The sequence below is a fragment of the Rhyacophila brunnea genome, unplaced genomic scaffold, assembly GCF_057557595.1.
Source record: "Rhyacophila brunnea isolate RB1 unplaced genomic scaffold, BYU_Rbru_1.0 scaffold_4, whole genome shotgun sequence".
Classification (NCBI taxonomy): Eukaryota; Metazoa; Arthropoda; class Insecta; order Trichoptera; family Rhyacophilidae; genus Rhyacophila; species Rhyacophila brunnea.
The window spans coordinates 13339451-13364896 of NW_028233068.1; the positions used below are offsets into that span (position 1 = coordinate 13339451).

General features: G+C 33.6%; 1 protein-coding gene across 1 annotated transcript; it reads right to left on the reverse strand.

Moving 5' to 3' along the window:
- Nucleotides 1-2152: 2152 nt before the first annotated feature.
- On the reverse strand, nucleotides 2153-16119 carry LOC147066918 (uncharacterized). Its single transcript, XM_085954700.1, has 7 exons — nucleotides 15966-16119; nucleotides 14348-14542; nucleotides 12014-12181; nucleotides 8876-9036; nucleotides 7656-7845; nucleotides 2816-2981; nucleotides 2153-2309 (listed from the first exon to the last, which is right to left on the reverse strand). Exons 1-7 carry the CDS (start codon nucleotides 16033-16035, stop codon nucleotides 2288-2290), a joined length of 972 nt encoding a protein of 323 aa, XP_085810826.1. The 5' UTR covers nucleotides 16036-16119; the 3' UTR covers nucleotides 2153-2287.
- Nucleotides 16120-25446: the final 9327 nt, after the last annotated feature.

Consider the following 25446-nt stretch of genomic DNA (forward strand, 5'->3'; position numbering starts at 1 on the left):
GTATAATTACATATTTTGTTGTCTTTTAGTGCTCAGCCGTAGCGGGTTGGCGGGCGCGGTGCGGCGGCGTCTTGCGAAATTCAAATGTATAACCGTGTGTGAAATGTTCGTAGAGAGTGTCTTTTTGGTGCATAATACACACGGTTATGCGTTTGAGTTTCGCAAGACGCCGCCGCGCCGCGCCCGCCAAACCACTACTGCCGAGCACTTAGGAAAGATGTACAGGGCCGCGTTAAATGTGGTACCAACCCAAAATTACCGCTCCCCATAATTGTAAATATATTTTGCAATTGAAATGTCAGAACACAATAATAAACAATTCCGTAGTACATTTTTATTAATACATTCCTTGTTGAAATTTCTTATTATGGCCGCGATAATACTTACCGTCAGCAGTAAATCCATGCACTAAATTAAAAAGAAAAAACACCATATTATCTGTACATAAATATTTAATTATTTATTTTATTATACAATTTACAACTAGTAGAAATAATTTTTATTTCTTCATTATTTTCAGTCAAATAAACACTTTATTCATCTACAATTTTATTAATAGGTTGAATGTAAAAAAATAATAATAATGCCTATTGAAATTATAACATTTTAATCTATCCAAAATACATGTTATCTATTCAAAACATATTATTATAATTAGCAAAGCTCATAATAAATATCCAGTGCTTCTCTAGATGTTTTATATTACAGAACATCATTTAAAAAATAATATTTTTTTAACCTGGCTGGATACAGTAATATTGTATTTAATATTTTTTGACACTGGCCCTTTCGAATTCCTCTTCTCATTTATGCGTCACGCCTGGGTATCAGTCAAGAATCGTCAAGTTAATCGAGAGTGCCTCCATTACATATATCGCAGCATTCAGAGGGATCAACGCAAATGCCGCCCTTCCGAATGAAACCCTTCTTGCCGAAACATCCTAGAGTACATTTTACCGATGATACGCTTTTTGGGTTTTTGCCTTCGCACGATGGCTCACATAGTGGCCCACAGGCCTTGTATTCTTCATTGTTTTGCTGAAAACGTAAAGTAAATGTATCACAAATGATGTTGCGTAGGTAACAAACAAGAGACATAGCTCGTTATTTCGTCTGTGAAATAGATACAAGTAGAATAAAGAAATAGACAGATTCAATTTGATTTTTTAATCAATGGATGCTTATAGGTTTAGTACGGTGCATTAGGCTTCATTCTACAAATGGCCTCTGAGTATACAAGAAGCACTAATCGCCCATCCATAGAAAGTAACATAGCGACGAATTGAATAAGTTCGGCGGAAATATATTACAGAAAAAAAAATAATGATATTTTGTAGTGAAATGTACTTCATTCGACACTTTATCGATCCCGTTTAAATGATGATGATAATACAATATTATCAGAGAAATATATAACTGAATATATATAATTTGAAAACATCTCATGCATATAGGTACACAATAGAAAAAAATCGTTTTTGTAGAAAAAAAATACGATATCTGACGGGACTTGAACCTGTATCAACTGGATTCGCGTCACCATGTTTTACCAAGACAATTACGACGATTTTAACTAGCAGTTATTACATGAAATGCTTGTCGAATTGCGTTATAAGGTTGACTATCGGTTTTGGTATTTCTAGTGTGTATATGCATGAGATGTTTTCAAATTATGTATATTCAGTATATAGAATGTTACATTCTTAAATCCTTATTCATTGAAAAAAAATAGTTTATTAGAAATATATATCCACTTGAAAAAATATTTTATCCAGAAAGATTCGAATCTGCGGGATTCACGCTATAATTGTCCTATCTATTTGCGCCATGGTTTTTACAGGGCGCAGGTTCAAATCCTGCTGGGTGTCGAACTTTTTTCAAAAATATTTTTTCTATTGGTTATATTATAATATTTCTCAATAAAGAATGTTACATTTTTAAATCTTGTGAATTATTCGTTGAATAAAAGAAATTGTTTATTAGATGACGATTGTGTTATGAAAATTCTTAGAGTTGGTCGGTAGATTTTTCTTAATTATTATTTCCCGAAAAGACTTACGACATTGTTCAGGTTTGATGCATTTTCCTTTGGAGTCTCTGACAAAGCCCACCCTGCATGTACAGCCAAAACTTAAACACATTCTGGAGCATGGAGTTTTGCCATGGGTGCTCAAATTGTCGCATGTTTTGTGTGCACAAACTTGGCCAGCCGGAGTAGTGGTACAATCTTTCTGTACTGTTTCAGTCTGCGTCAAAGGTGCACCACGCTGGACATGGATTGTATCTCTCATTTACCGGACATTGGTGAGCTGAAATAATTATAACATCATAATGTATTGCATATTACAGTTAACATCACCTACCATAAAATATCTAAATTAGGTATAATTTACATATTATAAATTTTAAATTATAAATATAATTATTATTATATATCATCATCATCAGCCTAATTCTATCCACTACTATATGAAGGCCTCTTCAAGCTGCTTTCATTTCTCTCGGTCATGTGCGTTGCGTTGCCACGTACTTCCGCAGAACTTTATCATTTCATCGATCCAGCAGCCTCTTGGATACCACTAGATGACTAAATTTGTCCAACGGCTGTCTCTTCTTTGAGCTATTCCTCTTTTTGTCCTTTCGCGGTATGCCCAGCGTGCACCTCTCCATACCACGTTGTGCTACCCTAAGTTTCTGGATCTATATATATTTATATTCTTTTTATGAATATGAAAACATATTAAAAATTAGGCAAATTTAAAAAAAAACGTGCAAACGTATTTTTTTTAATGTATTATATTTATAGGCTACTCACGGCATTGGTCTTTCGGAATACAATAATACGAAACCTGGAACGCACCGACAAGTTTTGTGGAAGCAATTGTCTTTGTCGCAGTCTGGAACATCCTTTCCGTCACACGTTTTGTCGCACTCGAGATCAGGGGGACAATCTACAACTATGGCGTCCGGTACTTTACAGCCTGGAAAATTATACATTTTAATTATGGTAACAATGTGTTACATCATAATATATTACACTGTCGCAATTTTTTCCGACGTATTCGAGTTATCACAAAAAAAAATTGATTTAACTGAGTTTATATTATGGATACCTACAGAAATTTTTGAATCTTTCTTATTTGTGCATAGTGCGGTGCTCGTTGTTTTGGTAGAAATATTAGTTTCGATTACAGACCAATAATTTTGTATTATTTAGTTTCTCACATTGTAATAATTTATTTCATTGTCAATCGTCACCTCATACTATTTTCAAAAGTTTGTTATTTAAATTTGTTCTCTTGAAATTTGGTTAAACATCTCAGCAGGCGATACCTTTCTATATATTACATATAAGTATATTTTTTGTCGTTGGTATCCAAACTGATTTAACATATAATGCTGTTGACCAGTGGCCACAAGCAGAATTTTTTCGTTTTGAAAATGATAAATATGAGTGGATATTTATAAATTTTATGAAGGTTTAATTAAGTAGTAGGTACTTCGTGTAAATCTGCTAAAAAAATAAGAATTCACTCCGATAAGCATTTAAGATCGACAATACAGTTGAAACAGGGTTTTCTGATTCAATGTCATTTCGACAATTGACTCGACGTGTTAAAAATATTTATGACGTGTCGTAAACCCTTATTTTTACAATGAGTAATAAATAAATGCACCATTATGCCATTTTCCTACAAAAATGTTTTTGGTATGAAACTATTGAATAGCCTACCGTAATTAGTTTATTTTTAAGGGACGTTTCTATTGTGTTATTACATACGTTGTAACTTGCTACTTTAAAAAAATAGAAATAATAGATACCTACTATGTAGAGAACTTTTAGTTAATTTTTGTTTGTAAATTTGTTTTAAAAAAAAGATCCTCCAATAAAATTTTATTACTATCATAATAATAAATTATTGTTCTGTATTATCATTATTCATCACCGTGGCAATAATAATGACTATAATGAGACTAGGTAAGGACAAACATCACAAATTGAATCGTTTAGTTTAAAATACACTCACAAATTAGGTAGGTACGTGTTCAGTGCGGACAACAAATAATTTTAGATGGTAGTCATAGATTAAATAAATACGGTGGTAAGTTCTTTAATCTGAGGTGGTAAGTGTACGTATATTACAATAATGGTAACCAAAGCATCATCATTGTAACATATATGTCATGGTCTCCACAACGAGGGGCTGAAAGGGCTCTAGCCTGGGAGCCCGTGCTCAGGAGGAGCCCGGCGAGGCGAATCGACCAGATAAGTGAGATAAACACACATCACAAATTTGCTTTAATAGTAAAAAAAAAGAATTTTCTTACAATACTATTATTTATAGTTATGTGGTTATACGAAACAATTCTTAATTGTTTATCAATACTCGACATCTCCATAATTCGTATGGATGTTTTAAAATATACAATAAAACACTAAATATACAGATTATTGTTACCCCGTACATACTGCCTTTATTCTTAGCGATAAGAAGGGGGCCCCACCAAAGATCCTAGCCTGGGGGCCAGCTTCACGATGTGGGGCCTATGGTATAGGTATATACATACACTACAATATTAGTCCTTATAATGTTGAATATAGGTAGGTACCTACTGATTAATGACAATTTTATATTATTCTATAGGAATCGTGTTTAGCAACTCGAGTTGCACCTTCCGTCATGTTTTATCTTATATAATTAATGATACTTCTTCTTCTACCCTGTCATGTCTTAATATTGGGGCATAGGGCAAGCATTGGCGCCACTTCCCTCGGTCCATCGCCATGAGCCTCCCGCCATGTCAGACCTGCAGCAAATAGGTCGCTTTTGTAGCAACGCTACAGGGTGAGGGAGAGGCGGCCACGGTGATGGAACCCTTGAGGCTGTGCCACAAGGGTACGAAGTGCCGCACTCTTTGGCGGCATCCGGAATACGTGTCCCAGCCACGTAAATCGTCTCTTCGTGATAACTTCAATCACCGAAGGCTGCTGTGCTCACGAAATCGGGTATTTGTAACGCGGTCGTACCAATGTACCCCTAAGATTCGGCGGAGACATCGATTCTCAAAGTTCAAAAGCCGATAATTAATGATACACCATTGGTAATTTAAAATGCTATAATTACGTAGTTTGGTGATGATGGCTTGAAGCTTTTCTTAGAAGTAGGTATGGCGTAATGGCCCTTATGGTGGAGAAGGTCGAAAAGAAATCTTTGAGGATCCTTTGTTTGAAGCTGTGTGGATGCCATCCATGGCTTTATCCGATTGATTTATCTTAAGAACGCTTACACACTGTGTTCAACCAAATCGCTTCGGATATTGGAATATTCCTCCTGCGTGAGAACGAGTTTATGTGAACGATTTATAAATTCTTAGTTTGATAACTTCTTAAATAATTAAATGGCGTAGTTAGCTCTATCGGTATACAGATATGTACTGTATAAATTTTGTATTTACTCGTCTCTGTATAGGTAATTACTATTTTTTCTAATAGTTGCTGCATCTATTTCTTTATTTTTAAACACTATTTTAATACTATTTCTTTAATTTTTTTTAAAATATTCTGTGCTCGTCTTGAATCTATAATCTGTAAAATTTGTTATATGTAAATTAATTTTTAATTTGAATCTTTATGGTAGGTATGTGGATATGTTGTTTTTTAAGTTTAATTAATTAACAAACTGAACTATCCCAAATGAGACAGTAATATAAGTTATAAGCAGTGACGAGTGGTGGTAGAAGTAACATGCCTGCTGATTATGGGTGGTAGATAAAGTAAGAGTAAAGAATAATACAATTCTTGACGGTATACTTTGTTGAGACGAGGTTCTTTCGCCTGCGGCGCTGACAATCCTTGCCCACTTGCTCAATATACATCCGCGTAAGAAGTTCAAAGTTTATTGTTGCATTTATACATCCAACGTACGTACGTATGTAAAGAAAAAAATTAAGCATACCGTTTTTTCGGAAAATTATAGAGCGTTCCTGTTCGTGAAATTTTCCATTTCGAGCACTGCTAAATGCTATTTATATTGTTCATTTACATATTATGTAGACTCGAATATGAGTTCGGAAAGCTATACCATGTATTAAAAATCGTAGTATCTACCTTATTATGTAGATCTTTTAGAGCGCTCCGTCATCATCATCAGGGGCGCGACAACCCGGTGTGGGTCCTGGCCTCCTCCAACAGCTCCCACCACCTGTCCCTATCCAGTGTAGTCGCTTTCCAATTTGGTACCCCCAGAATACGGCAGTCACTGGCAGCTCCATTCAACCAGCGAATCTTTGGCCTCCCTCTTCTTCTACGTCCTATTGCTATTGCTGGACATCACTTTCTTTGCCGGTTCATTATCATTCATACGGTGCACATGACCTAGCCATCGCAGTCTCCCAATCTTAATTGATTGAACTGTACTGCAATCTTCGTTCAGCCCGTAGAGCTCAGCATTATATATTATCATTCTTCTCCTCCAATAATTTGTGCCATCCCTGATCGGTCCATATATACGGCGGAAAATTTTTCTTTCAAATATGTTCTGGGCTCGTTCATTTTGCAGAGTTAATGTCCAGGTTTCCGATGCGTAGGTGAGCATTGGCTTTACAAGTGTCTTGTAAAGAGCGCTTTTAGTTCGGCGAGATAGTATGCTGAACTTAAAATGTCTCAACAGGCCAAAGTAGCATTTATTCGCAGACATGATTCTCTTGTTGATTTTTTCTGTAATATCATTATGTCGAGTTACAAGAGATCCAAGGTATATGAAACTGTCGACCATATCAAACTTGTAAGCACCAATATCTAACTTTGGTGCGATTTCTCGTAGTGTGACATAGACAGGCATGTATTTAGTTTTTGCCTCGTTTATTTGTAAGCCCATCCTTTTGGCAGAGGCTTCTAGTGCTGTGAATGCCTTTTTCAGCGCCAATTCTGATACAACAATGATGTCGATATCATCGGCATACGCCAGCAGCTGCACAGGTTTAGTAAATATCGTGCCGCTGCCACGGACATCAACCTTTGCATCCCGTATCGCCTTTTCTAGCGCAATATTGAAAAGAAGGCATGCCAGAGCGTCACCTTGCCTGAGGCCATTCAGAGCCATTAGAGCGCTCCGCTGTGTTGTAAAATTAAATTGCATTTTTCTCTCTCGAAATCCTCAATTTTGGTGGTAAGATCTAAAAATTTTGAGCTACATAACTCTTTGCTTGTTAAATCCACCAAAAGAAGTCTATTTTGAAAGTGCTCGTGTCAATATGAAACGGAGAAAAATTTAATTTGTCGACGACGACGACGAGGACGAATGGGCGGATTTAAAACGATAACAATTATATCTTTTTTGTAAAAAATGTGTATTGGGAATTTGGCAAAGAGCCGCATGTGGCTCGCAAGTCGCGGTTTGCCGATCCCTGTACTAGGCCGAACGCTCGGCCGAGCGCTCTGTAAGATGTTTATTCCAACCGAGCACTAGGCCGAGAACACTGTAATCGTTGCGTGTATCAAAACTTTAGGGGAAGTGACCGACTTCCGACATCAGGGGATATCGATTTGGCTTATCATCTGTTACCAAAAACAATGCAGTAGAGCTGTACTCGTACCAATCACGGAGGTTCTTGACCCATAAATGCGGTATAAACAGGGCATAAGTAAAACTTACAGAAATTAGGTGATACACAAGTACCGTTGATCCTCACAAGACCGTCAATGCACTCGCAGCGGGGTGTACAACCTTGGCCAGCCAGAGTAGTGGTGCAATCTTTGATCCATCCGTAGACGTATGACTCACAGTCTCCGTCAAAGGTGCACCACGCTGGACACGGTTTGTATTTCTCGTTGACGTTGAAGGGCTGAAATTAATGAAAACATTATTCATTGATTTTGTGTGTTTTTGTACAAGTTTTCGGTACAATATGGTCTGTCAGCAACTATACAGAATTCAACAAGGCTAAAAACATTATGCCTATTTCTGTTTCTGTGGCCCTTGACTTGATAGGTAGATAATGGAAATTAAACTACTTTATTGTCAGTGCCGTCCCGTGGGGGTAGGCAGATTGAGCGTCGCATGGGGGCGGCAGTTACCCCAAGGGCGGCAAATCGAGGAGAATCATTTGTGAATATATAGAAATATCAACCTAAACTGAGTACTTAATAACGAAAATATCTTTCCTTTAAATAAATCAGCTCACTGGTTGTAAATAAAATGCATTTATTAACATAAAAGGTTTAACAGGACTGTATTTTTTTGTCGGGTTCGCGATGTCTAGTTTACTTCCGTTACCCTTCAACGACCTTGGTGACCAGAAACGACACAAACACGGATGATAAAAAAATATTGTTAACAAAAATGGGGCGGCATTTTGTCTAGGGACGTCACTGTTTATTGTATTGATTTATTATATAAGTTAGAGTAAGTTAATAATATTTGTTGTCAGTGTTTATTTGCCTTTTGGTGAGTGAACACAGTGCATTAAAATGCCGAAAGGTGAAACCCGGGTCGCAAAAAACTACTCAAATGGAATAGTACAAAACATAAATTCATTGGGATTTAAATTCAAATTCCATCTAGTACTCACCTTCCGTCGATAGTATTAATATTATATTTATTTTTAGCAAGTTAGGATGTCACAACTAATATTTTGGCTGAATTTAAAATACATACCTCACATAGCGTAGTTAGGTATATTATATTAATAACAATATTTTGCATGAATCATAGATGAATTGATAGCTTATCAATGAGCTCAAATCCCACTCAATCCAACCCATTTTCTGGGATTTACTATAAATAATAGGTATGTTTCAATATTCAAAATTATGTGTTTTCATTTTAAAAAGTGGAAATTTGTATTGAAATAATGTGAAATAGGTAGGACTTACGGCAATCTGATATTTTGATGCATTTTCCATCGTTGCGTATGTAGCCTTTTTTGCAGAAGCAGCCCGGAGTACATCCTGATGCTGGGATACATTTCGGGTTTCTGTCGCTGCAAGTGGCTTCGCATGCGGGTCCACACTTATTGTACTCTTCCATTTATTTGCTGAAATAATAACAATTAGGATGAAATAGTACATATAATATGAGCCAGAGCAAAATGGATGAGGCACGCCGAGCATTCTGTTTATTTCATCCGCTTATATTTTTTGTTATTTATTTTATTATTTATTTTGTTTTATCGATCTGCATTATTCATCAATGGATTCTACTTGGATGATTTTCAGGTGAAAATGTAAAGAAAAAATATGATTTTAATCTACTTTTCAAGAAAATTATAGGCACAGATCTCTCTACTTCGATACAATTCTTTATGTTAAGCATGAACAGTGCAGGACTGTCTGGTTTTCTAAGTAAAAACTTCACAAATTCTACATGCCACCTCCTAAAGGCTACCTCACACTGAGAATCCAATCGTTCGCATGAACAGTACTTGAAGTGGCATCCCACTGTGCCTAAAGCGTAAATGTTTAACTAATTAGTGCTACCAGTGCTCATGCATACATACAAAACATGCGCCTTTAATAATATAAGAGATATCGAGATATGAATCAGGAAGCAGACAAGTGTAAGTATGTTATATTGATCACCAAACTAATAAACGGCCATAGGCTGGCCACATAGCCACCCTAAAACTTATAAACTATTTACATTCAGCAGAAATAGATGGCAGTTAAAAGTGACCGGAAGGAGGTTGGGGAGGCCACCATCAACTAGCACTAGTAGAACTACCGTAGCTAATAATGTTAATGACTATATTACTTTGAAATTAATGTAGAGATCATGAGTTTTAATGGCAACATTGAATTCTATTATTTACCACACTAATCACAAAAAAAGGTGTGGAGATTAATTTATTGTGGCAATTTACTTATGGTCAAATGAAGAGATGTAAATATTAAGTTAGCCTATGACTTTCAGACTGGCTTGGACGGGGAAGTACAGGACTGTTGAATTAAAACACTGTGAAATTGAGTCATTTATTAACAGGGGTACATTCTCGCATCACATTTACACATAAAAACAATTTACAATAATACACCTAATAATCACAACATGTATCACATAAATTTAGTAGATAAAATTAGATAATAAACATACCCAAAGAAACGTTATAGACATGCAATTGAAATTAGAAAATTTATAAGAAATGTTACAAAAAGAATATGAAATGATTCACAAAAGAAAAATGTCACAATGAAAGTTATAGTAAAAGTTTCAGAACCAAAATACCTGTCATGCCTGATAAACACCACAAAAAAGCACAGGAAACAATCATTATAAGTCAAAGTTAGTGATTTACCAGTAAGAAGCGGCTTGGTGACCTTCCATTTCGCACAGTCAGGATCATAGACTAATATACTTGTCCGGATGTCCAGTAGCACTGCTTGATTCACAATTACTGGTTCAGAGATCTTCTAATTCGGACCGGTTCAAGAAATTACCGGTACCGATAACTTTCGGTTTGGACCGACTGTGGGTTTAGCTAATGCAACGTCTGAGACAAGCGCAATCCAAATGGAGGCACACTCCTAAGACACACTTACATTGGATGCAGGACCCGACCCGATCACACTTTGAAGTCGACGATCCAGAAAGTTTGTTACGACGGAATCAGGCGAAGTTATGATGATCATATTTGTTATATTTGTGTCGATGTTATGTATTAATTATTATCCAAGCGAAAAAGTGAAAATGAACTTCAGTGTAATCGGCCTACGAATTCCAGACTATTTAATGGGAACAAGTGGTGGAATCAATACGTGACGTAAAGTCCATATGAAAAAAATTTAGAATTATTTGAAACATAATCCGACCTTTATTTACGTCAAGACAGATGGCGCGCTGTGGTAAATTTTTTAAAACCTTTGCAGATTGTTTTGTAATTATCTGTGTAATTAATACATTCCTACACCTATTATGTCATCTCTCGTTGGAAAAATAAATTATTTTATAGAATAAATAATCAAGTGATTCAATATGCAATTAAAAAACATTTTTCTTAAGACGATAGGCTTCAAATAATTGCCTTGTATGGAGTCTTCGCCACTGGTAGGTACCTAACTACGTCTTTTTATCAGATAAAATTTTCAATGCAATATTTGACCAGCGAATCATTTATTTAATTTATACCTAAAGACTATTATATTTAGCTATATTATCTCGAATGCCCTCTCTAACCACCCCGAAACATCGAGGGAGGAAGAAAATTAAAGAGTGCACAGTGAGATAATCCAATCAAAAACGGACCAAAGCTTAGTTATCAAGACATGTAAAGAATATTTAAAAAAAAAAAAATTATTAAAGTCAGTTTGCTGCTGTGTAGTCATCGCGCATATAATATAGAAGTGGATACGGTCCATTCTGTTACAGAAACAACCAAGAAAACTATTCAGATTTTCCTCCCTTATTGAGAACAATACATAAAATGAGTATAATCCTCAAATTTTTCACTCTAAAAGCTTGGAAAACTACAAAGATGCAAGTAGTAAGAATCAAATCCACAGCGAAGAAATGTCTATATAAACAAAATGATGCAAATTCACACTACATAATATTATTTTATTAATTTATTTTTAAATTAAAAATATATTATTGTTATATATTTCAAAAGTGCAGTACATATTATATAGTATAATAACAAAAAAATGAGTTATTGGCATATATCTAATAATATAAATTGTTTTTGTCTCCTCCGAACAATTTGAAATTTGGCACTAGCATCCGTCTTTCCCTGAGATACAGTTATGAAGTGCTAAAGGTGCAAAAGATGACTAATTGACAGTTGTTAGTGAAAATAATCAAAATGTTGATACAAAACTAATGCCAAAATATTATTTACTTGCACCTCTCATGCTGTCCATAAGACATATTTGTTTCTAAAATAATTTACTAATACCCTAAACCTAAACACTCAATAATAAGTATGGACACCTATCACCATTTTGAAGACTGTACATTTTTGTTTGAGATTGTACTTAAATATTATGTATAATAAATTGTTGATATTATATTTTATTAACGGCAATCTGCTTTGAGAATGCACTTTCCGTTCTCAGATCTGACATATCCCACTAGACACCTACAAGCTCTTGTTGAGGAGCTATCGCAGTCAGCCGTATTACTTCCGTCACATGTTTTATCGCAAGGAGCAGGACAATTCACTACTTGGGTATTCGGATCATCGCAACCTGTCAAAGCATACAAGATAAAATTATTTAGAAGTAGATATCTAGTTTATTTAAATTGTAACTATGAAAAAATAATATTGTGCTTCTTTTCATTGCTTAAATTTATAATGTAAGTATATCATTTTCAGATAGGATGTGTATATTATTGTATAACTTAAAAAAAACCTAAAAATCACCAAAAAGTAAGATACGACGTGTTTGTGGAAAAATACTCGACGATATGCAAGGGCGCGTCAAAAGGGGGTGTTACGGGTGCGAAACACCCGGGTGACAGGATTCAGGGGCGGCAAAAATCCGAAAAAACATTTTTAATGATGTTATCAAACATAACAAACATAACAAACATCCTAAACTTCTCGAACTCTTACAGGAGAAAGGCATCGATGCAAGAGACATTCAACTGATAGCTAATTTATATTGGAATCAAACAGCGAATATAAAGATTGAAAACGAAATCAGTGGAGAGGTAAAAATTTATTGCGGTGTAAGACAGGGGTGTATATTGTCACCTTTGCTATTTAACATGTACTCGGAAGCTATTTTCAAGGAAGCCTTACAAGGTGTATCGGTGGGTATTATGGTTAATGGCAAACATATTAACAATATACGATATGCCGATGATACTGTGCTGATTGCTGAGAGTTTACATCAACTGGTAGAAAAGGTTAATGAGGTCAGTAATTCTTATGGTTTAAAAATGAACCTCAAGAAAACAAAACTATTACTAGTATCAAAAACAGCGACACCAGACACCAACACAAATTTTGTCATTAACAGCGAACCAATCGAACGTGTGACCCATTATAAATATTTAGGTACATGGGTCAATGAGAAATGGGACCAGTCTCAGGAAATCAAAACTAGAATTGAGATCGCAAGGAGCGCCTTTCTCAAAATGAGACGCCTCCTTAGCAATCGAGATCTTAACCTAGGTCTGAGACTGCGTATGGTACGTTGTTATGTGCTCTCAATTCTTTTCTATGGTATGGAAGTATGGACGCTAAACCAAGAGATGTCACGGAGACTTGAAGCTTTCGAGATGTGGCTGTATAGACGCATCCTCAAAATTCATTGGACTGACCGGGTGACAAATGTTGAAGTTCTGAATCGAATGGGGAAGGACCGAGAAGTTCTACGTAGTATCAAAACCAGGAAACTACAATACCTCGGCCACATTATGAGAGGACAAAAATACAGCGTTCCCCAACTTGTCATTCAAGGAAAGATCAATGGGAAGCGTAGCAGAGGACGGCGCCGCATTTCGTGGCTTAAGAATCTCCGTGATTGGTAGGAGTGCAGCTCCACCGAACTGTTCCGGGTAGCAGACGACAAAGATAAGATCGTCTTGATGGTAGCCGACCTCCGCTAGGGGATGGCACAATAAGAAGATCAAACATAACAATTAACCTGATCCGTGCCACGGACGAATTAACTCGCCAAAGCATGTATGTCGCGTCAGGCCACGGACGAATATATTCGCGGATTCTTGTAAACGTCATAACTTCTGAATAAATGTTCTGTGTAAGTATATTTTCTAAACAATATTTATCATTTTAGTGTGAAAATATTCACGATAAACTTGATAAACAAGTTGCTAAGTTTTCACAAATATTTATCATTCCGTTTATATTTCATATTTTTTAAAGGATTTATTTTATTCCGAAAATAGCTGGCCTACAAGATAGTGTCCACCTAGGAAAAATTGGCTGGCAGTGATAAGGTTAAATAAAATGAGCTATAAGAAAAAGAATAATATCGCCTGCGGCGCAATTTCTTCCATGTTAATAAATCGTCACTGTTCTGGCAGAAGACACTAATTCGAAAAAAATACATATTGAGTTAGTTATCTATACCAAAATGTTCCTTATTTTATTTCAAACTTTACCGTCTGGAAACCTTCTTAATAAATAAATAGTCTTTATTTTAAAGTCATCCTTTTTACGATTACTTAATAAACTCACATGATAGACCATTTCAAACATTTTAACAACTTCAAAGTCAAATTACTCAAAACTAGTATTCTCCAGTTAGTGTGTTCTGCCAGAACAGAGACGAAATGTTTTTATATAAATAATTTGTGCTTCGGTGTTCCATCGATAAATATTATCTAGAATGTTATATTATTTAAACATAAAATAATATGTTATGATTTCAACAATTACTTACATTTAACCGGTAGTTGGCAGGTTCCGTCGATACGAAGGTATCCTTTCTCGCAATCACATCTTGGATAGCAAGGATATTCTTCAGGAGGCGCTGCACAATCTTGTATAAATCCACTGATGTATGAGCCACAGCCTTCGTCAAATGTACAGTAAGCGGGACATGCATTGTACACTTCATGTTCCTCGCACTTGTCAGCTAAAATATTAATAAAAAATCATTACATAATAATTATTGCACACTTTTGATAGGGAGTGAATTTAAATCAGAATATAATATTTTTGAACCCTGTACCTGTCCATTAATATCAGCAGGGCTATTCTAACATATCACTTAACTCCAAAATCAATAAAAAAGTGATAAATAATATGATATTAATAAGTGTACCGGTTTCGTTAACCTCAGAGGGAGATTTTCAAGTGATATAAAATATTATAGACATTTTAAAATAACCAAATTAAAAAAAAACATTCACTGAGCCCTATAGTAATGTATTTATATACCTACATAAAATTTATTTAATATAAAAAGTGGATTCAGTACCTACAAAAAATTGTGTTTTATTAAAATTATTATTAATACCTTGCATTTCCACGATTAATTGTCAGTTAAGAGCGGAATGCACAATCTAAGATTTCGATCCTAAGGATAAGTGGCCGAAAAGCATGACTTAACTATAGACAATCCTGAGTATAGAGTTAAGGAATTCTTAACCATAGACGTTTCTAAGAAGTTACCAAAAAAGCTAAGAAGTTACTATAAAAGGAAGAGTATCCTCCACGTAACCTTGCCATTGTACACAGTGTCAAGGGTTTGTGTGTATACGCAACCGTATAATTGTTTAGTAAAAGCCAGGCGCTTGATTGGTTTGCTCACGTACGCGTACGCCGTATAATTGTATTAGTAAATTCCAAGGACTTGATTGGTTTACTCACATTTTAATTCAAAAAAATCTATTCCAAACGGCAATGTTAGTGTCGGCCACTCTAAATCACAGTTCTTCAGAACTCTACAGTGCGCAGAAATTTCAGCAAAAATTTTCCACGATGATTTATTTGTCGGCCATTCTTTTTTCTTTTGTCCATGTACGATCCTAATAAGATCATATTGGCCTCCACAGAGTGGAGTTATGTATTAACAATTTGTTTTTACGAGAAATGGATGTTAGCCATTTGCTCAACCTGTATATTTGCAAGACACAGGATTTGAACATGGGTCCCACAACGTTATATGCTGACGTTTAAGCCACTCGACCATCGTGTGCGTTCAGTCTGGTCAAAATCACGTCATATTGTTTTTTTTCATACTATATTATAATATTCTATGTTTGTATCCGATACATAAAGTTAAGCGACACGCTCACGATAATCCTCGTAAGTAGTGACGTAGGCGACTTGATATAAAAGTTGCACAGCACTAGTTAATTTCGTCGTAATTAGATGATGATGCAGGTGGTTAAAAATAATTGATAAATTAATCACATTTGCCGTAATTTTCAATGTATAATGGTTTGAAATCTGTCTGGCATCATATCTCTTCAAGAGTTTTTTCTAATACCTATCTATGTTTCTGATTATGTGTACCTATGTATTATTATATAAAAATATGTATGTTTATATACCTGGGTACGTAATCCCCTGCGTTTCACACAATAAACTAAGCATCAAAATTGGTATAAAAATTGTAAACATTGTTGTTTCTTTTCTTTTTCCAAAAATATGTTAATTATATTAATTCAAAGAACTCCTACTATCCAAAGCACTTGACCAACAACTAATCGCATAATTTTTCCAGAACTGCTTTTTATACCATAAAGATAAACAGTTTTTTTTAATCATATTATTAAGTCATTAAAAATAATTATATGTTGGTATGCAGTAAGTGAAGTAGTCTGTGTTTATTCTTATCTGTGAATCATGGATATTTTTTTAATTAAAATAAATCTTTGGCTGGTTCTATAATATTATTTTGTTTTCATGTTCGATTGGCTTAGGTTAGGTCGGGTCATATGCTATCACTTTTATTATGTCAGTGGTGAATACTATCTGTTGGACGGAGGGAAGTACCTACCTATATGAAAAGAATAATAATTTAGACCTTGACACTTAGTTAATGAGTTATAGGTAATATAGAATTATTATACATTAAACCTGTGGTTCTTAACGGGTGCACCGCTAGCTTGTTGCGAGTGCACCGCGAAAAAAATGATAAAAGCAGAAAAATCCGTGAAATAGTGAAAACCGAAAAGTCTGACAATTTATTTTGTTCAAAAAATTTTTTTGACATCCACTGGCAAATTGACAGGATTTCAGAGAAAAATAACTAGAACTAAAGTCAGTGACGTCCCTAGACAAAATGCCGCCCCTAGGCAGTGCCAGAATGCCTCCACATTTTTTTTTTATACAGTACTTTTTATCATCCTTTCATGAGTCCAATATCTAAGAATTGTGTTGTATGGATACATTACTAACAAGATATTGGTACCTATACCTACTACTAAATCTAACTTAGATGCCATCTCTGCTTCAATAGACAATATTGCGAGTCTACGGTTTCAGATAGATACATTTTTAAAAATACACCTGACAACTTCCATAACTCGCAAGTGACTGTGAAGAACGTGACGTCCAAGGACAACGGAAGTAAACTAGACATCGCAAACCTAACAAAAAATAGTCCTGTTGGAAATTGTATAGTACTTATCTAATTAATAGATATATTTTGTTTCCAGCCAGTGAGCTGATATTTTTCCGTTCTTACTAATTTAAGGTAGCTTTCTATATATACCTAATGATTCTCCTCGATTTGCCACCCTTTGAGTAACTGCCGCCCCCAAGCGACGCTCAATCTGCCTACCCCCACGCCGAGGGAACTATTTCCGCTGTAACAGAACATTTAACTTTATTGGAAGAAAAGATTGCATATTACTTTCCTTCCTTAAATATAGAAAATTATTACTGGATACGAAATCCATTTGCTACGATTGATTCATCGAGTTGTAAATTTTCGTACCAAGAAGAAGTTGAATTGACCACCTTGTCAACGGATACTACTCTAAAATTAAATTTTCTGAAATAACTATGGAGGAATTTTGTATTTCTTTTTCTTGTCTAAGACGAATATCCAGCTCTCTACACGAGGGCACTGAAAATCTTGTTACAGTTTTCGACATCATATTTGTGTGAGCTCGGTCTCTTAACAATAACTAATACAAAAACTAAAAAACGAGAAAGACGAATTTAGACGAAGAAATTTAGGGTAGCTATATAAAATATTCGACCTAATATTTTCTGAAATTTGCAAAATCCGATCACATTAATTGATTTTCACATCAAATAAATTCCATTTTGTTAAGGGTAATTTTAGTTACTTACAGTTTTTTTTCCATATAGGTATATAATATTTTTTGGTACTATTCGGTTATACGGAATACAGCGGAAAACGCATTTTGAAAATAGCCGATAAACTGGATTATTTGTTAGGTTAACCTAACCAAACCTAACCTAACCTAACCTAACCCAACCTAAACTAACCCAAACTAACAAATAATCCAGTTTATCGGCTATTTTCAAAATGCGTTTCCCGCTGTATTCCGTATAACCGAACAGTACCTATTTTTTCTTTATTTTCTTTCTTTGACGGTTAATCTGTTTAATTTGTAATAAAAGTTATGTATATATTACATATTTTTCTTTATTTTCTGACCGTTTGATTTTGGTGCACCGCAATTTTTTTATGATCAAAAGTGCACCGTGACTTCGAAAAGGTTAAGAACCACTGCATTAAACACTCGACTCGTAAATTCCAGATAACCAGCATTTTTTTAGATACTGTTCTATGTTCAAATACGCACGTTACCATGATCTTACTCCCTACTTCATTTATCGTTTGTCAATTTATGGCTACGGCCGTATGTTGTAGCTTTACCACTGGGAAATGCCAATAGAAATGGCGTATTTCAAAAAAATACTTCCTCATTCTTAATGTCAATAATTATTATAAAGCAATCATTATTCGTAGTCATTATTCACATCGCAATGGTCAAAGACATAGCTTATAATCAGTATTTTTAGAATTATCTTCAAATGTGTTAATCGTGCCCATTTTTTGAATAATAAAATGCCTAATTCTTGTCAAATTTGGGAACACAAAGATTATAAAATATTTTTTTTTTATCGTAAATATGTCACTATATAATGTTAACATTAATTTTACTAATGGTTTTGTAAATGCGTTTAGAAATAAATAAATCTAAAAAGTTTTAATACCACTGCACATGGATGTACTGAACTATGACTATATTCTAAAACATTAGATCGAGAGGTTTAAAAGAATACTATTTTATGTAATAAAAATACTTTATGCAGTCATCAAATATTTAAAATAAATATAAAGGATAATAAGGCTTCGTAATTATATACATGGATTATCTACAACGTTTAAGGAATGTCTGAAACGGTTATGCTTTGAAAATAGAATAAAAGCTTCATTTTGACCTACGCTGAGCATGTGGGCCCTTAATGTGGTTTTTACTTTTCAAATCAATAACATTTAATATATTATTATAAATTAACAGTGGCATCTGTGAATAAACACTATAACTATTTTCTTATCACACATTATCCACTGTTGTAGAGAACTGCAGGCTATTAAATAAAATTTCATTAACACAAAAAAATATTGAGAATAATACAGTTTGTTGCTGTCAGGCAGTACCATGCAATTAATGATTAATACATGTTTGATCCACAGAAATTTGGTAGAGGATTAGGAAAACGGTTAATAAAAATTTGTTGTAAAAAAACTCTGTTAATATAATACTCCGCTCTTAAAATGGTACATAATATTCTATTTTTAGATAGTTTGAGATAGTACCTACTAGCAATAGGCAATGATATTGCTATTTTAATTTTTGTTTATACTTACCTAACTCTTTTTACTGACCTTCAATCGTTTGACAATCGTCCGTTAGTTACATCTCATTAGAAAATAAAATCAATACCCAATGAAAATATTTGATGTAATTTCTTTGTACGTGATCAAATTATTTACATTTGTAAGAGAAACAAATACAAATATGCTAACATGTAAATGATTTTGGTTACTCTGAAGACAGTAAGTACCTAGTTATAAAACTTAAAAAAAAACCATTATTTTACTTTATAGTTAACTTTTAAATAATTTATCCTCAAGCCAAAGGAAAAATGAGATTAGTCTAAAATCACCTGATATTTTCAAGAGGGCCAAAAGATAATTTAGTTTTAGACAACATTGTATGGGAGAAAAATGCGACTCTTTTGCAGTAATGAGGGGATTACTTTAAGCTACGAGGAGAATAGTTCCACTTGAAATATACCCGAAATGGGATATAGAACATGTCAATGGACGCACTATAATATATAACAGTCGCGAAGGGTGGGGGAAGGCTATTAAGATTCGCCATATATAGTGCATAATAAACTTTATCAGTCATTCGTATTTGTTTTCATTGAAATAAGACTACAATAATTTACAGATGGTATGGGTTAGTTTTTAAAATTCAATTAAACCCTGCGAAATCAAGCCATAATAGATAATAGTCAAATAATACTCGTCTAACAATAAAATATCTAATATTATGCAATTAAATCATATATAACTTTGGATATTTTATAGATAGAATAATATATTTTATCTATTACCTATAGTTTGGTTTAGGCAGGGCTTAGTGAATTTCAACAGCATGTGTAATTTATGTATTCTTAATCTCACGAAAACAAATAAGTATGAACGAAAAAGTGTGCACAATTTTGTCATATCGCCCAAAATATACAAACACTAATATGGTTTGGCTTAGGCAGGGTTTAATTTATTTTTAAAAACTAACCAACACCATCCGTAAGTTATAGTATTAGTTCAATAAAAACAAAGTTTAATGTGCACTATTTGTGGCAGATCTTAACAGCCTACCTCCACCCTTCGCTACCGATATATAATTATAATCGTTTTCAATATCACTTATGGACTCGTCTTGTGTTATCAACCCGTCAATTCATTGTTGATTTCACTCTTCAATAATGTCAATGATAAGGATGTGACATTGGTCAATCTGGTTTATCTTTGTTTTAAATCAATTGAATTCCAACATCCTGCGGGCTATACAGAAAATATCCAGTAGCGTTACGGAATGCTGGCATGGCCTCGATAGACGGAGGCTCTTGAGGTATCCTGTCCATTGTAAACATGATCTTGCCAGATATTAGGTACTTAACCTACGCCAATGTAGATACATACTTATTACTAAAGTATAATTTAAACGAAAAACAAGTGTTCTATTGTTTTTTCAGATGTTGTATGAATATTTCTTACGTAAATAATACTTTGTGTGAAGTAAATAAAAGGAGATGCAACATTTATTTTTATAATAAAACTTTATTCTTAATAATAAATATGTCAGGCTGCACCTTTTTTTGAGGTCACACTTAGTATTTTGTTTACAAACGGCGCTTGCAACTTAATAACAATTGTATGTAGGTTATAAAATAACATGAGCATTATGTTAATATTTAAAATGTTTTAATCTTTAAATTAAAAGTTGTACAAAACCTTAGGCAACCGTAATTTAGGGCTCTATCCATAGTTTTAGTTACGTAATATTTAAATAAGTCGATTTACGCACTCGTCATTAAATTTCTGGGTAAATAAAAATAAAAACTCTTCGAAGTCCATCATTCGTCTCTGTTCTGGCGGAACACACTAACTGGAGAATAGGTACTTGTTTTGAGTAATTCGACTTTGAAGTTGTTAAAATGTTTGAAATGGTCTATCATGTGAGTTTATTAAGTAATCGTAAAAAGGATGACTTTAAAATAAAGACTGTTTATTTATTAAGTAGGTTTCCAGACGGTAAAGTTTGAAATAAGCAACATTGTGGTATAACTAACTCAATATGTAATTTTTTCGAATTAGTGTCTTCTGCCAGAACAGTGACGATATCTTAGATGCATTAATTGTCTTTAGCAAGGGTCGAGGCCATATAAGAACCTGAGACCCGCTACTGACCATATTATAAGCCTGATGCATAACCGCGCAACTATTGTGTGTGTTCTATGAATAGAAATACAGTCTAACTTAGTTATTACGAGGAAGATGGGACCGACAGAATTTGCTCGCTATAAGCGTTACTCGTTTGTTATATTAGAGAAAATGTATTTTTAAATGAGCGGTTACATAACACAAAAAGTCGCAATTCAAACAAAAATACACAATTAGAATTTTTCCCCGAAATAAGCATGGCATTCATAAACTACAAAAGAAGTGGTTTTTTGTAATGAACGCTGGTAGGTACTTACCTACTTACTTCACAAACCTTGGATTTTTTTTTCAACCATATGCGTGGATACTTTTTCAATCTTGTCGGCGAAAACACCAATTAGGTAGGTACTTAGACATTTAACTAGTGTCATAAATGTAATCTGAATCCAGCAGCATCCTGTCCAGTAGGATTTTATTGCTTAGAGTCGAAATGTTTTTAAACGATCCACACATTAACAGTTTTAAGAAAATTTTTGACGATATTTTAGCTCAGTATATCCGATAAGGAGCTCGTTATAAAAATGAATAATTGTATGGAGAAAATCATAAACTAAAATGTCAACAAATGACATCCGAGATCTCGCTATATCCGTGATCGTAATAACCGAGCTCGACTGTAGTAGATATAGTTTCGGATAAAATAATATTGTGTTGAGTACCAATTATTTAGGCAAACCCCAACTAGAAGGGAATAAATAGTTTGTAAGCATTTAATAGATTGATACATAGAAAATTTTGTGAACAATTCGTGGGTCGGGATGTGTAGTCAGGTAAGTCACAAAACAGCAAAAATGAGATATGAATGCCACTATACTAAAAAAAAAAAAATCTTTCGTTGTGTGTAGTCAGGTAAGGCTGCGCGCACACGGCAAAGCGAAGTTTCGGATTCATCCGCCAAACGACGTTTGCGTTTTATTTGCGAGCCGATTGCGTTTTATTTGCGAGCCGATTGCGTTTTAAATGCGTTAATATTTCGACAATGCTGTCCAAGAGAAAACACGGTTTTCAAGGGGATTCATAAACGCCTTTTTTTGAAACTGCACCCTGCTGCGAGAGTATTTATCTTTCATTACAGTGGCGTACAAGGATAAATAAATCAATATAAAATCAGTACATAATATTGCATTATACCTACATTTATTTTCCCACTATTGCTTCTTTTGGAGCTGGACTGTTTTAAATCGAAAGCGTTTTGAAAATTACCTATTGTTGAGCCTATTATATACCATCATCATCAATACTATCGACCGAGGGTACTTGATGGAGTTTGAATTTAAATTCTAATTGATTTAAGTTTTGTACTATTATTATTTATTAATAAATTATTAATAAAGATTTTTTTTATCCTGTTTGCTCCTGTCCTTGGAGCGTCGACAGGCTATGCGACATATCGTATGAGGTATCTCAACCAATCCCGATCGACCTGTATACATCACGCGATGTATCTAACCCTTTAATGTTGACTGACTAATATTATTATAATTAATACTACTTATTTAATATTATTATTATATTTGAATGGTAGCTAGGAGGAGGGTTACTTACTTATTCAAGACCAGCTGACTAATAGACTGGAGGGCGATGATCCGGTCTTTTCGTACCCTAGAGGGGCCGTTTGCTGAAGGCAGACAGTTCTGTCGGTATTAATAGGTACAAGTTATCTATTTAGCCGCTACAGTACCATATTCAATTACATATTCAAAAAAAGTTGGTAGTTATGAATTCAAAACACCTTTCATAAAAAATAGATTGAAATATTAGTAGGTACACTAACACGAAATTACCTGATATAGTCTCATTACAATAGCTATCTTTTTAATATGTAGCTATTGAATTCTAAGCAATAATATTCTATTGGAAATATGAACAGATTTTAAGGGGAGATATTTCAAATGTTTATGAATAATATGTTTTAAATGTTTATTTAATAAAAGATACAATAGGTATAATAATATATTACATTGTTCTAACAAATTATATACAAAAAACCTATAAAATATTTTAATTAAATTATATCTGTTTTCCCCATTGCATTAACGCCACTGTGAAATTCTTGATGACACTAATTAAGAAAGAAGGAAGATTTTTTTAATTTTTTCGGACTAAAGTAATAAATTATGTCATACAATATGTGCCTTATTGTGTTTGACAAACAAGAATTTATTTATTGCACTATCCGAAGAATTCAAAAAAAACTTTTTTTTGTCGCCAGTGGCGAACTAAGAAAAATAAAATATAAAAATATAATATGTAAACATTACCTACATAATTATTAAGTATTTCTTTTTTACCATTTTACCTATATTTATTTTTTCCACTATTGCTTGATTTGGAATAGAATTCTGTTATATTATATCGAAAGCGTTTTTTAATTTGATGATATTTTCATAGTGTAGAAATTATTTTTAATGACTTTCATGCGGATTTTTGTTAGCTATACGCAAATGCAGACATAGTCCAAATAAGCATTAAGCATTCAAGTGAATCTTTCTGGTTGCAAACAATTCATCATGACTTCGACAACAATAACAATACAGAACATGATAAAACAGAACAGCCAGGTTTTCTCCAGGTGTTCTGTTTTGTCACTGTCCTGTTTTGTCATGGAACCATTTTTTCATGAATGAAGTCATTATGAATAATTGTATTAATATGTATATTTGTATATAAAACCAGATCAAATGTTTCTTATACACATAAATTTTGCGTGTAAACAATGGATTAGTTGATTTGAAACCTTTAGTAAGTAGGCATTATTGAAAATACAAAGATGGCAATACCTACCTACTTTAACTTTTACTATAGATAAATGCTGTTATTTAATTCATTTAGGATATTAATGATTTTTATAGATAAGTACGTAGTAGCGTAAAGACCCAATGGGTTGGGCGAATGGTTAACAAGTGACAACATTCTTTGTAAAAAGTTTATTTATTAATATAATTTCCATTCAATGGAGCCCAATGTATTGCGCTATGGAGCAAAAATGTTAATTATTTAGCTAGTTCCAGTACAAGCGATTGTTTAATACCTTTCAGACTTGTTAATTGATAATTTTAACAATAATGGTGCACTATAGATTTTTTTTTGTTTTTAATACAAGTAAATAATTTGGACAAAACTAAACATTTATTTTTTAAATTTAAAGTAGGTATTGCTATCTTTGTATTTTCAATAACACCTACTTACAATAAGTTTTAATTCAATTAGTCTACTGTCAAATTCAATTAGTGACTATACTACTACTACTACTACTACTATGACTTATAGATATACCTACCTAATATAATGTTTTCCTAATTCCCACCAATAAATAGCTGGCACTACATATTATTACTAATAAAAATCATCAATTATCTATACTTACATGATTCCAATATATTACACAAGGAATTATAAATCTGGATCTATGTAAGAGAAGTGCCTATGTCAAAATTGTCTAATATGTAGTTAAGTGTTGAAAAGTTCTTAAAAATTTTCAATAATTGCTTTATTTTTTAGTTTTGTCCAAATTATTTACTTGTATTAAAAACAAAAAAAAAATCTATAGTGCATCATTATTGTTAAAATTATCAATTAACAAGTCTGAAAGGTATTAAACAATCGCTTGTACTGGAACTAGCTAAATAATTAACATTTTTGCTCCATAGCGCAATACATTGGGCTCCATTGAATGGAAATTATATTAATAAATAAACTTTTTACAAAGAATGTTGTCACTTGTTAACCATTCGCCCAACCCATTGGGTCTTTACGCTACTACGTACTTATCTATAAAAATCATTAATATCCTAAATGAATTAAATAACAGCATTTATCTATAGTAAAAGTTAAAGTAGGTAGGTATTGCCATCTTTGTATTTTCAATAATGCCTACTTACTAAAGGTTTCAAATCAACTAATCCATTGTTTACACGCAAAATTTATGTGTATAAGAAACATTTGATCTGGTTTTATATACAAATATACATATTAATACAATTATTCATAATGACTTCATTCATGAAAAAATGGTTCCATGACAAAAC

Bases quoted from the DNA above. Each gene is read 5' to 3' on its own strand.
- LOC147066918 (XM_085954700.1), bottom strand. From the start codon at position 16,035: ATGTTTACAATTTTTATACCAATTTTGATGCTTAGTTTATTGTGTGAA. The intron at 14,543-15,965 runs GTATATAAACAT...TTAATATTTTAG, and splicing joins GCAGGGGATTACGTACCCAG to CTGACAAGTGCGAGGAACAT. The intron at 7,846-8,875 runs GTAAGTCCTACC...CATTAATTTCAG, and splicing joins CATCAAAATATCAGATTGCC to CCCTTCAACGTCAACGAGAA.